Source organism: Taudactylus pleione, unplaced genomic scaffold (genome assembly GCF_031769625.1).
Source record: "Taudactylus pleione unplaced genomic scaffold, aTauple2 ptg000080l, whole genome shotgun sequence".
Classification (NCBI taxonomy): Eukaryota; Metazoa; Chordata; class Amphibia; order Anura; family Myobatrachidae; genus Taudactylus; species Taudactylus pleione.
The window spans coordinates 11,192,703-11,206,630 of record NW_028284482.1 but is presented as its reverse complement, the minus strand read 5'-3'; the positions used below and the strand labels follow the sequence as shown (position 1 = coordinate 11,206,630).

The window sequence follows — 13,928 nt, the reverse complement described above, 5'->3', positions numbered from 1 at the left end:
GAGGACATTAAAGAAGTCACTTGACCCTGGACAGTTGGCGCCAGTTAACTGACATTTTTGGGGTCAAGGGAAATTGAGGATAACAAACCATGTATACAATGATCTATAGAAGTAACCTCCTGCTTAATGGAGTATTAATCGTTGGAATAAATCCAGTTTGTCCACCAAATAAGACACTTGTTGTTAATATACATGACTTCCACAAAAAATTCTGGAGGCTTTATAGTGTCTCAAACAATGGAGCTATTTGACAGGGTAACACCCACCCACACATACAAAACACTGTAGTGTAAAGTCTTTGGGCAAAGATATGATCTCCTAAATGAGAACTCTTCCTTGTTGTAGGCAAATGGAATTAAATGGGTGGTAATCGGTGATGAGAACTATGGAGAGGGATCTAGCAGAGAGCATGCAGCACTTGAGCCACGGCACTTAGGAGGCAGAGCCATCATTACAAAGAGCTTTGCAAGAATTCATGGTGAGTTTCCAGTACTATATAGGTCCAATAAGCAGTTCAGGTTTCCTATAAATGAGTCTAGGTATAGAATACTTATTCCCGCACATCCTTCCTTTCTTTTGAGATTGTAAAGGTTAAGCATAAAGTAACCTTCCCAATGATTGACTTGTCTGCAGCCTGGACAAGCATCCTTTGTTTCCTTTTGAGACTCCATGGTGGCCATCCATGAATGGGTATATACCTTAGATGAGTATACAAAAAGACCCCTGGAAAGTAATAGTGTGACGACTCATTTTATATTATTAGCTCCCACAGTCAGCTGAATGAGACGAGTGCGTGTGATTGTAGTGTTCACTCTGTAAGTTCCCACTGAGTCAGGATGGTCCTTTCAACCCACTTTGGGGAGTGCAAGTAGGGACAGGAGTGGCTCCCTGGGACGCTAGATGCTGTTTCGAAATGGCAAACACAAGCTGGAGATTCGTCCCTCTTTCTCTGAGTGCATAGGAAGGTCACTGGCATCTATATGGCGTTACTGGTATTGCTTCTTTGCTGACCTCTGGGAAGTTGTCTGCATACAAATAATTGCTTTGCTGAGAACCACAGAGAAATTCTACACCATGGAACCTTAGCTGACCCCCATAAAGCCAAAAAACTGTGTTCTTGTATAATCCCGTTCTTATGTGTTCTTCATTGGGAAAAATAATAGCATGGCTTAGTAATGTTTCCTTTCATGGTAGTCCTCTTTTCCCTCTTATCTAGCTCTACAGAACCAATCATCGTTTTGGTTTAGCATGTGATATAGCTTTACCTGAAGGTTATGTGGAGCAATTGTGTGGACTGTAGGCCTAAAGAAACCCTGGTTCAGCCTCCTGAACAAATATCAACAACCATAAAATTGTGTTTTAATTTATGCAGGATAAGTTTAGCATTAAGGAAGACCTTTTCTGCCCCTGTATATTAAGTGTTGACATAGAGGATGCTAAGCCTGGTCATCCAGGTGCCAGTGAGTCTGTTTTCTTTTATTGAACTTGGTTGGTCATAAAGCAGTCAGTTGGTATAAATTGGGCAAGGTTGTTTAATCCTGAATTTGTAAATATTTGTAAATATTTTGCTTAGAGATTCACAAACCATGATGCACTGGCTTCTCTTTAAGATCCATTCATAGGGATTATAGCAATGGCAATGGTTTTACTATCCCAGGTTATTGACTATTAATAAACAATGAGAGGAATCTATTTAATGCCGGTGGCTGAATAGCCGCCGGATCAAATACTGACAGCGGAACCCCGACGGACCTAATTCCCGATGGGCTGGTACAGTGCATTCGGAAAGTATTCACAGCGCTTCACTTTTTCCACATTTTGTTATGTCACAGCCTTATTCCAAAATGGAATAAATTAATTTTTCTCCTCCAATTTCTACACACAATACCCCATAATGACTACGTGTAAAAAAAAAAAAAATAATAGTTTTTTTTTCTTAATTTTTTTGAGATTTTGGCAAATTTAATAAAGATCACATGTACACAAGTATTCACAGCCTTTGCTCAATACTTTGTTGATGCAGCAATTACAGCCTCAAGTCTTTTTTTGAATATGATGCCACAAGCTTGGCACACCTATCTTTGGGCAGTTTCGCCCATTCATCTTTGCAGCACTTCTCAAGCTCCATTAGGTTGGATGAGAATCGTCTGTGCACAGCCATTTTCAGATCTTTCCAGAGATGTTCAGTTGGCTTCAAGTCTGGGCTCTGGCTGGGCCACTCACGGACATTGAGTTGTCCTGAAGCCACTCCTTTGATATCTTAGCTGTGTGCTTAGGTTCGTTGTCCTGCTGAAAGATGAGCCGTCGCCCCAGTCTGAGGTCAAGAGCGCTCTGGAGCAGGTTTTCATCCAGGATGTCTGTACATTGCTGCATTCATCTTTCCCTCTATGCTGACTAGTCTCCCAGCTCCTGCCGCTGAAAAACATCCCCACAGCATGATGCTGCAACCACCATGCTTCACTGTATAGATGATATTGGCCTGGGGATGAGCGGTGCCTGGTTTCCTCCAAACATAACTCCTGGCATTCACGCCAAAGAGTTCAATCTTTGACAATGAGAAACAAAATTCTCTGGTCTGACTAGACAGAGTCCTTCAGGTACATTTTGGCAAACTCCATGCAGGCTGCCATGTGCTTTTTTACCTTGGCGTGGCTTCCGTCTGGCCACTCTACCATACAGGCCTGATTGGTGGATTGCTGCAGAGATGGTTGTCCTTCTGGAAGGTGCTCCTCTCTCCACAGAGGAATGCTGTAGCATCGGGTTCTTGGTCACTTCCCTGACTAGGGCCCTTCTCTCCCCCCCCCCCCCCCCCGATCAGTTTAGATGGCCGGCCAACTCTAGGAGTAGTCCTGGTGGTTTCCGAACTTCTTCCATTTACGGATGATAGAGACCACTGTGCTCATTGGGACCTTCAAAGCAGCAGATATTTTTCTGTACCCTCCCCCAGATTTGGTGTATGCCTTTCAAAATCATGTCCAAACAACTGAATTTACCACAGGTAGACTCCAATTAAGCTGTAGGAACATCTCAAGGATGATCAGTGGAAACAAGATGCACCTGAGCTCAGTTTTGAACTTCATGGCAAAGGCTGTGAATACTTATGTAAATGTGATTTCTTATTTTTTTTTGTATTAAATTTGCAAAATTCTAAAACTTTTTTTACACGTTGTCATCATGGGGTATTGTGTGTAGCATTTTGAGGACAAAAATTAATTTATTCCATTTTGGAATAAGCTGGGGTGCCTACCCGTAAGTCCCCCGGGGGGGTCCCTAAACCTGACCTCCCCCATCGGGATTTCATCGCCTATCTTTAGCTCCCTGTCGGGCTGTCTGTGTCGGGATATCGGCGGGTGGGATAGTGCCCGCCGGTATCTTGACTTCATCCCCAATTAGACCAGATGGACACATGGCAGTTTTAATTTTGAGACTTAACTGTATGAAGTGACTTTGGATGGAATTTCATTATTATCCAGAGGCATGTCTCTAGTAGTATACCAAAGCAGCGAACTACCGTTAAACCACAATTCCAGTAGTTCGAGTACGTTGTATCCACATTAAAATACCCTTTTTGTACCTTCAATAACAGAAAAGGTAAATCTGGGCTGTAGCCCTGCTATGACTGCTATTTTGACCAAGCATGGTCGCGCAGTGCGCCTATATCATGCTGGCTTAATACACCTAAATACTACTGAAAAATGTATATGGAATGAGATATTCAGTATAATGGCCCTTGATTACGCCTAAAAAGCATGTAGTGGAAACCTTAATTACTATCGGTCACTCTTCAGCCCATCCTCAAGGTCTGCAAAGACCAATAATTCAAAGCTAACCATCACTATTAGTCATCATATTTCTTTATAAAAAAAAAACCCACCAAAAACCTGTGAATTGGCCATTAGGATATTCTAGAAAGCCAGTTTAGTGAGGCAGACCTGAAGTTGTATTTTATTTTTGGGAAAGGAGGGTGCCTTGACTCCTAGGGGTATATCTGTCTGTATCTTATGGCCTCTGGATTAATCGTTGGAAAACTCTTCTTGCAGCATCCTAATGCTAGATTTATTTCAGAAACGAACGTGAAGAAGCAGGGACTCCTACCTCTCACCTTCGCTGACCCAACTGACTATGAGAAAATTCACCCTGAGGACAAGATCACACTTGCTGGACTAAAGGAATTGGCACCTGGAAAGGTAAAAGTCCTGTGGACTAATCAGTTCTGATCCTTAAGGATGTCAGTGGTGCATGATTACAGTTTGTTTTACAATGTTTTTAGATGGCGCAATCTTATAGCTTACAAATAATATCTGTTAAATGGAGACTAACACTGCACTTTTGCTGGATATCCACATTGAAGCCATTTAGATTAAATGTGTGCAAGGCTGCACAGAAAAGTACTCTTTATTCTTTAAGAGTATTCACAACATTGATCTAACATTGTTACTTCGCGTACATCTAACAATCTGATCTCTGCAAATAAAAATGTACATGTTAAATACTTTTTTTACCGTATTTAAGGGTAATTTACTAAAGGTTTTTATTTTTTTTATTTTTTTTTTTTTTAATTTGTTAAAACCAGATCCGTGGGGAAAGGAGGGTTTCTCTCAGCATTATTCCCAAAGTGATTTATAGATCACCTGCTTTTCTAGTAATTTGAAAACCGTAGTCTGGAATTAACCTGGTAACTCCAGAATGACATAAGTAAACCAAATGAGTTCCCAGTAGTGTCTTTCTGGATTGTCTACCTTCTGATGTCTATATACTATCTATTGACTGTCAATAGGTCGACATGGGCAATTGGTAAACATGCAAATGGTAGACCAAAAAACAGTCGACGCATGTAGGCTGTGTTTGAAAAATGACAGGAGCTGATTGGTTGGTACTTTATCTCTCTCCAAGGCTTGGTAGTGTAATTGTCAATATTAAAAGCTTACGATTATAGATTATATTCACTAAGTACTATTGATGGAAAGGACATGTATTTTTATACATTAGGTCAATATGTGTTTTGTAAACTATTTTCTTCAGGGTCCTTAGGGCTCCACAGGGAGACCTTAGGGGTGTAGGTGCTGGTTGAGGACCGGGCACCATGCAGTTAAAGCTTTCGGCTCCCAGGATGCATCGGTTCATACCCCGCCCCCGAGCCAGAGCTCCGTTTCGTTGGTGGCCGAAGTCTGGTCTCCATTCTGCAGTGGGCTGCTTAGGCAAGCCAAATAGCAGGAAAATATAAAATAAAAAAAATCATAAAATAAAAAGCTGAGTGTGCAGCAGAGACTGTCCACAGGACATCTGCGCTGCTAGTCAGTCACCCCTCCGGGTGCCGCAACGCCAGTTTCGGCTGAAGATTTCGGCGGGCATCCCAGGGTCCTCGTTATCCGGCCCCGTGGACTGACCCAGATTGCAGCCCAGACGCGGATTGGCAGTCATACCTCTGGTCTTGGTACAGACCGGAGGCGCTGAGTGAACACAGGCTTTGTCCAAAGTAATCCACTAGACCACCAGGGTACATAAGCTTCTAGGGATCAGATGTCTTTAGTCTCTCACATGAGATGCAGCTTCCTATATTGGAGAAGCGATGTTGGATGCCAGTCTCCTAACTTCTAAAGTCTTGGCCGCAGCAGTGTTTCCCTGCCATACCATGTGGCTACGATCTTGGAAGGCAGATGTGGATTCCAAGAAAAGACTAGAAGTGTTACCCTACAATGGGGAGATCTTGTTTGGCCCAGACCTTGACAAGATTGTAACCATGTTGGCAGCATCAATAACTGCATTTCTGCCTTCAGCAACTACTGCTACAAAGCCTCAGACTACATCTTTTTGTCCTCACGGAAAGCCTAAAGGTCGGTCTTTCCCTAGGCAGTCTGCTTCCACTACGGTTGCCAGGACCCAGCAGGCCTGGACCACCAGACCCCCTGCATCAAAACCCAAGGGTAAGCCTTCAGTCTGACGGGACGGGCCTCCATCTGGGGGATCCCAGAGTGGGAGGCCGACCTCTTCAGTTTACCCAGTGCTGGTGTCAAACCACCACGGATGCTTGGGTAAGAGAAGTGGTCTCACGGGTACGCCCTCTCATTTCTTCCACTACCTTTCCCACCAGTTTTTTTTTTTTTTTCCTACACAGGCTTCCTTCAGACCCGAACAAGGCTTTACAAATACAGAGAGCCATATAGTCCTTGCTGCAGGCAGGGTAATTGTGCCAGTCCTATCTCAGCGGGGGACTGGTGGTTCTACTCTTCCTGGTTCAGAAGCCGAATGGGTCTCATCAGTCTATCCTCAACATCCAATCCCTGAACAAATTCCTCAGGGTACCCATGTTCAGGATGGAAACCCTACACTCGATCATCCTAGCTATGGAGCCTGGGGACTTTATGGTATCTCTGGATATTCAGGACGCGTACCTATAGCGCCCTCACATCAGCGATATTTCCGGTTTGCTATACTACAGCACACTTCCAATTTCAGGCTCTGCCCTTTGGACTATCCACAGCTCCATGGGTGTTTTACCAAAATTATGGCTATCATTGTGGCCCACCTGTGTGGTCAGGGTGTTCGATTGCTACCATATCTGGACGACTTCCTGCTCTTAGCTGCAGATGGCTGTGAAACACTTCTGGGGATCATGCTAACCATTGCTTTCTTTCACAAGCATTGATGGTTAATCAACTGGAAAAAGTCCTCTCTGCATCCCTCAGTGATTCATCTGGGAGCCCTGCTGGATTCTCCGGATCAGAGAATCTTTCTAACATCAGACAAGATCTCCACACTTCAACTAAGAGTGCGCAGATGTCTCCACAGTTGCCGGGTGTCGATCCACTCAGCAATGCGGTTTCTGGGATACCTTTTGACATGGTGGAGTATGCGCAGTTCCACTCCAGGCCTTTGCAAAGGCTGATCCTCTCCAGGTGAAACTGGTTACCCCACCGGATCTTAAGCTCAGACGATGGTACTCTATACGGATGGGGGGGATGGACCCTTAGCTACAGACGTCTCGTCTAGCTAAGGGTCTCAGACTAGGTACTCCTAACAATGAACGCCAGTCTCCGGGGTTGGGGTGCACAGTACACACTCCTTTCAGGACCATTGGACATCTGTCAAATCAACCCTGCCAATATATTGGAATGTCGAGCTGTCTACAGGGCCCTCCTACTGGCCCAGGACATACTTCGTGGAAAACCTGTACAGGTACAGTCCAACAATGCCACAACAGTGGCTTACATCAACCATCAAGGAGGCACTCTAAGTCGGGCAGTAATAACAGAAGTTCTGACATGGGCTGAGGGTCCCCTCCCGACCATCTCTGCGGAGTTAATTCCGGCAGTTCTCAATTGGGAAGCAGACTTTCTCAGCCGTCATGAAGTGCATCCCGGGGAATGGTCTCTTCACCAAGAGGTTTTTCAACTCCTAGTGAGCAGATGGGGCCTCCCAGAGGTGGACCTCATGGCCTCCCGACACAATCACAAAATCCGGCGTACGGGTCCAGAACAAGGGATGCTGAGGCAACCTTTGTGGACGAATTATCAGTGAAGTGGACCTTCCAGTTTGCATACCTATTCCCTACAGTCTCCCTTCTGAGTTCTTCGGAAGTTCAAACAAGACTGAGGCACTGTCCTGCTGGTGGCTCCAGCTTGGCCCAGATGTCATTGGTACTTAGATCTTCGGAGTCTCTCCATCGACACTCCGTTCCTGCTGCCTCAACGACCGGACCTGTTGTCTCAGGGTCCTTGCCTTTACCTGGCGTGGCTCTTGAGACCTCCCTCCTGATGTCCAAAGGATTCTCTAGCTTTGTGGTAGATCAGAGCAAAGACTGGCTTACATGCTTGGAGCACAGTTTTGACTGCAGAGTGTGGCATACATATTTCCAATGGTGTCTTACCAGAAACTACGACCCCCAAGTGTTTAGGATTTCCAGAGTCCTGGCCTTCCTTCAAGCTGGATAGACCTTTTGACTCGTGGATTCTGTGGAACTGAAGTGGCTTACAGCGAAAACTTTTTTTTTTTCTTCTGGCTATGGCGTCCGCCAGAAAGGTGTCAGATTTAGGGTCACTCTGTCTCTCCCCATTTCTGATATTCCATCAGGACAGGGCTGTGCTTTGGACTCTGGGCCTGATTCAGAGCCGGACGCTCTGACCAGAGCGCTCGCTCTGAATCAGGGCCGGCCTAGCTGAAAATGGAGCGGCCTCCTGGCTGCTCGCATAGCTGTGGGTGACCAGCCACAGCTATAGCAAGCGGCCATGATGATGGTATCGCGACCATCGGGCTTGCGACGAGACCCTGCGGTAGGGTCTCGCTGCCGCAAGCCCAGGAGTGCTTTTGGCTCTCAGAGCCAAAAACAGTCCCACTGACCTCATTAGTGATGTCAGTGGGGCCGGACCCAGACGGTAGGCGTTCTCATGGGAACGCCTCCGTCTGGCGTGGGATGTCAGTGGGGCCGGACCCAGACGGTAGGCGTTCTCATGGGAACGCCTCCGTCTGGCGTGGGATGTCAGTGGGGCCGGACCCAGACGGTAGGCGTTCCCATGGGAACTTCTCCGTCTGGGCAGCCACGCCTCCGGCACGCCCACCAAAGGGGGTGTGCTGTCAGTCACCATCGACAGCACGCCCCCTTTGGTGCGAGACCCATAACTATGGCTTGGCCGTCGCTATGCAGGTCTCGCGCATGCGCACTAGGGCACCATCGACCCGCTTGCGAGCGGGTCTGAATCAGGCCCTCTGTTTCCTTCCAAAAGTTGTTACTAGTTTCCACATTTAATGAGGAAATTGGAGTCCCAGCCTTTCAATCACCAGACCTATTATCAGGTGAGGCATCCTTGGATGTGGTCAGTGCCCTCAGGATATACGTGGACTGTATCAGTTCCCTTCGGAGATGACTCCTTATTTGTGCTCTATGGATTTCACAAGAAGGGATGGCCAGCCAACAAACAGTCATGCGAAGCCATTTAGCCAATGTCGATCTCACAGGCTTACACGTAGGCAGGCCTTCCTGTGCCGGCTACTGTTACTACTGTTTCTGCTCGCTCTGTGGGTCCTTTCGTGGGCAGCTCACCGTGGCGCCTCAGCTGAACAGCTTTATAAGGCGGCCACGTGGTTCTCTGTTCATACATTTGAGGTTTTATGCCTTTGATACATTTGCCTCTCAGGATGCTTCATATGAGCGCCGGATTCTCCTCTCAGCACAGGAGCGTCCCCACCCTTAAATAACTGCTTTGGGACATCCCCCCAAGGTCTCCCTGTGGAGCCCTGAAAAAGAAAATGAGTTCTGGTAAAACTTACCTTTGTTAACGCTTTCTTCGAAGTCCATAGGGTCCACAGGGCACCTGCCCTGACTCACCTGGCTTCAAATGGGCTAGGTTTCTGGTCACCTGTTTCCCGTCTCCTTCTCCGTGAGAGTGTGATTCTTGTGTGTACCAGTCTTCCTTCTCTCTTCTCCTCCTCCGGCCTTTGGCTTGTCACGAACTTAGGTGGGGCGAGGTGTAGGGGGATGCATCCTGGGAGCAGAAAACTTTAACTGTGTGGTGCCCGGTCCTCGACCACCACCTACACCCCCAAGGTCTCCCTGTGGACCCTATGGACTTTGAAGAAAGCGTTAACAAAGGTAAGTTTTACCATAATTCTCATTAATCTGCCCAAATAACTTTTTGCATCCCATCAATAGACCCTAATGCAGAGGTTCCCAAACTCTACCATTACAATCCAGGCTTTAAGGATATCCATGGTTGAGCTGAGGTAACCTAGTTAGCACCTCAGTCAATTTTGATTTTACCATCTGTGCTCAAGCGTGGATATCCTTTAAAACCTGGACTGTAATGGCAGAGGTTCCCAAACTCTACCATTACAATCCAGGCTTTAAGGATATCCATGGTTGAGCTGAGGTAACCTAGTTAGCACCTCAGTCAATTTTGATTTTACCATCTGTGCTCAAGCGTGGATATCCTTTAAAACCTGGACTGTAATGGCAGAGTTTGGGAACCTCTGCCCTAATGGATTATTGCTTCAAAGTGTCTAAATTATTAAAGGTTTTCCATTAGTAGCTCTTGTTAAAGCCAAACATTTCCCACAGGCCTGCTCCCAATAGCTGGCATTAAGACCTCTGCCAAACACACAAAAAGGTGCAAAGTACTTTTTTAAGATTTGTCCTTTTTGGGCTTCCTGTGGTTAAGAATATGAATAATCTTTATCTATAAAATAAAAGGATTGAGTAGCACTTATCTTAAAGTATGGTACTTTATTAATATTGTATGAAGTCATTTTATATGTGAAGGTCTAAATTTATTTTATTTTTTTTGCTTTCCCCCTTTTACTGTCCACCTGCAGCCTGTGCAATGTGTAATCACTCATCAGAATGGCAAACAAGAGACCATCCTCCTGAATCACACCTTCAATGAGACACAGATTGAATGGTTCCAGGCTGGCAGCGCACTCAACCGTATGAAAGAGCTTCAGTAGAATGATCACATTTGGCCACATGCTTTTTCTTTGCCATTAACATAGACTGTTCAGTCTCAGAGTGATTGATACATCAGAACGGATAATCACTTAACCATACAGCACTTTGAAATACATCTTTAACGGTCCCCCCATATTTCTTTTTTTTTTTATCCTTCTGAGAACTCCTTTTCCAGGACCTGCTACAGTATGACTCTTACTTCCTCCCATCATGCCTATTTCTTCTATTTATTGGCAATTAATATTGCTGCTGTGATGTTCTCCAGTATGTGGAAAGCTTAAAAGATCCATGCTGCAATTTTACAAATATATTTTAACTCCGAACAAAGTTGTTATAATAAACCTTGTACAATTGGACGTTTTGCATTCCATTCATGCCTAAATTTAATATATTCTTGTTGCATTACGCCCATTTAAACATTGTGTTAAACAGAGTTTGATCAGCCTGCTTTGTGACTACTACTGTCCACTGTTCCTTATTTTGCACAGTTATAAGCTCTAGAAGTGAGGCCCTGTCTGCGCTGTGGTACAAAATGGTGCTGCTTCCATCCTGCTAGTCATACTGTGATACTTTGCTGTCTGACAGTGTGTCTGTAACATTTGGTTAATACTTGATATGACACTGTTATTCTTTCTACACTTTAAAGAATTAATGAAGCATTGTAATGCTCTGTAAGGAAATAAATGGATTGTATCTGGGGCAAACTGTAACCTCCATTGTGATGGTGGTTAAATCCATGTAAAGCAAATACCTGCATAATATACAGTAATTCAATCCTGTTGCCTAAGTGATGGAGAAATCTGACACTTCAACAGCATGTTTGGCTTGTAATGCAGTGTTGCTCTGTTGCTCTCAAATCGAAAACTGTACAATGGGGAAAAAAATGATTCAGTTCAACTGGCTATGGAAATGTGCTGTATAACACCATTTGTGTAACCTAATGTTACTGTCTGCAGAGCACAAACATGCATTTGCAGTGTACTTATCTTATTGGCTCATGATTTTCTCTGACTACTTGAGAGGTTATTCTGTGAATGTATAGAATATGAAATCTATTTACAAATCTGTAAATGCCAAATAAAAGCTAAATATACACTAAAACATTTTGCCCAAAACTGAAATACTATTTGGCAAAGAGCAGTGTTCTCTGTGCAATAGATTAGATGACTGTTTCATTAGATGGTGCAGTGCTTGGAGCATGAATATTTATGCGGTACTTGCCTCATCTTGTTTCTGTAACATCTTGTGCACTCTTCTCAGTCAGTGATAGGATTCCCTAAATGGTCATTTTGGAGAAAAGGGTAAAAGTCTGGGCATTGAATGCACTTCTGCCAGACACTCTAAGGTGGAGCCCATCTTGGCAATCCTTGTGTGTTCACAAAGATAGTTAGGAGGGGATACACCTTAAAATACACTTTGTGAACATACAATCGTTTCAGGCGTGCAGATTATGCTGTTCATAAATTACCTTTTTTCTGTAATGAAATCGCTGAAAGAACTTTTTTTTTTTTTTCTCTCCTTCTTTCTTTTGAAGATTTCCTGCAGGAGTAAGGATTATCTGTTCTGTGTATAGGAATATTCTTAATAAAAAGGTAATCTTCTATTAGGTGGGTGCATGGCTACTTTTGTTTGTGCTTGCCTTGCTCAGTATTTTACAAATGTAGCCATGGTGCAGAGGAGGGAGGTCCCCTGCAGATTCCCATCAGGAGGGACTTAGATGTTCTTGGACATTCCAGCACTCTTGCCATTTGCTAGACAGTGTTATAACTTTTTTTTTTTTTGGGGGGGGGGGGAGGGGGGGGAGAGTCAGCTTGTCTTGAGTCGCCCAGAGTCCTGTGGTTGCTATGGCTGCCACTGAAACCTTGCTTTATTGGCATGTCTATGATCCTCCAAAAGGAATTTCTGTTGCCATCCTTGATTTCACAATACTCAGGAAGCATTGCTTCACTCCTTTTGGATGTGGTGCATTGCCTGTTTAACTGTCCAGAAGTTCTGTTACAATATCCACACTGTCATTTATAGGGGCTGTGAGAAGGGATGAGATGCCTCCCCTGAGTCTACTAATTGATCAAGAGTGCAGTCCGGCAGGCCCGCCTATTCTGGGGTAGGGTTGCTGGTTTCCTTTTGGATTGATGCATTGTTCCACCATTTTCTTGGATGGAAAAGTTTGCGAAAAGCTTCTTCATTCCTAAGCATTCCTCTCCTTTTTGGTATAGGTTTGGGAATAATTGGTGGGTGTCCTCTTAGTGCAGATGGAGAATTAGGGTATTTCTGTACTGCCATTAAATACCTATCTGTAAGGTGAACCTAGAACTACTGACTCACGAATGTGTAACTCTGCTCCTTTTTTTTACTTCTATTTTTGCTGAACTAATTGTAAAATGATGAGGATCTGGGTGAGTACAGGAGGAGATGGTCAGGTTTCTCTTTTCCATTGCTTACTGCTTAGGAGTCTATTCTCCAAGGTCAGAGAAAGTCCTTTTGTAAAAAAAAAAAAAAAAAAAAAAAAAAGCCCCTTTTCAAACGCTCTATCCCTAGTGTAGGTTTTTATTTTTACATTTTAAAATGACCTAAACAATTCTTCAGACTCCACTTTTTATATTTATCGCCTAATGGCATCAGAGGCTTAATGAGCAAGGAAAATCTGTGAAGTTAATGGAATTTAGCACAGCATGCAGTGTTCAAAGGTAACTGTGAACAGGGTTGGACTGGCCCACAGGGGTACAGGGGAAATCCCCGCTGGGCCCCTCTGCCTGAGGGCCCACCCACTCCTCTAGGTGCCAGGTTCCAGACCTCAAATCATACACTGACCATCTAATAGAGTAACAGTTACCTGGTAGTGTAGTACCACTGATCATGGGTGATTGGTTCCTTTCTATAGATACTACAGCAAGATTTGCTTATTGGTTAACCAAGCATTTGTGGTGGCTGGCCACACCCCTTAACTATGGGCCCCTTCACTGCATTCCCCTGGTGGGCCCTTCATGCTCCAGTCCGACACTGACTGTGAAATTAGTGAGTTTTATGATTTTAGGGTAGCTTGGCCAAACAACATACTTTTTTTTTTTTTTTATACAATTTTCAGGGCATTTTTAACTGACCACATAAACCAAAAGCCACAAGTACTCCTCAGTTGGTTTTTAATTGAGGCCACTAAGAAATAGGTATTTGCAGAAAAGAAGAAAAAAAAAAAACTGTGGATACCCAGTATAGTAATTGAGGCAGGTGCTTCATACTACAAGTAACTGTACTGCTGTCAGTTTAGTAATAATGCACTACAATTGGTTGGGTGTGACTATGTAGGACAGTGATTTTCAACTCTATGCACACTACGCAAGATTATAAACTTGCCAAGACACACCATCCGGTGATGTGGCAGGCATGACAAATTAAAAGATTCATACACATTGGATCCTACATAGAAAAATACACACACACACCCACCCACCCACCCTCCACCACAGGAATGAAACACTATAGTACAAGTGCG

The 13,928-nt window shown here is 44.4% G+C and overlaps 1 protein-coding gene across 1 annotated transcript in view; it reads left to right on the top strand.

Moving 5' to 3' along the window:
• Positions 1 to 11,539, top strand: part of ACO2 (aconitase 2) — a 60,601-nt gene extending 49,062 nt beyond the window's left edge. Inside the window, exons 15-17 of the mRNA XM_088468082.1 lie at positions 346 to 478; positions 4,066 to 4,187; positions 10,306 to 11,539. Of these exons, the coding sequence (XP_088324208.1) occupies positions 346 to 478; positions 4,066 to 4,187; positions 10,306 to 10,437 (387 nt within the window). The 3' untranslated portion in view covers positions 10,438 to 11,539. The remainder of the gene's footprint in view (positions 1 to 345; positions 479 to 4,065; positions 4,188 to 10,305) is intronic.
• Positions 11,540 to 13,928: the final 2,389 nt, after the last annotated feature.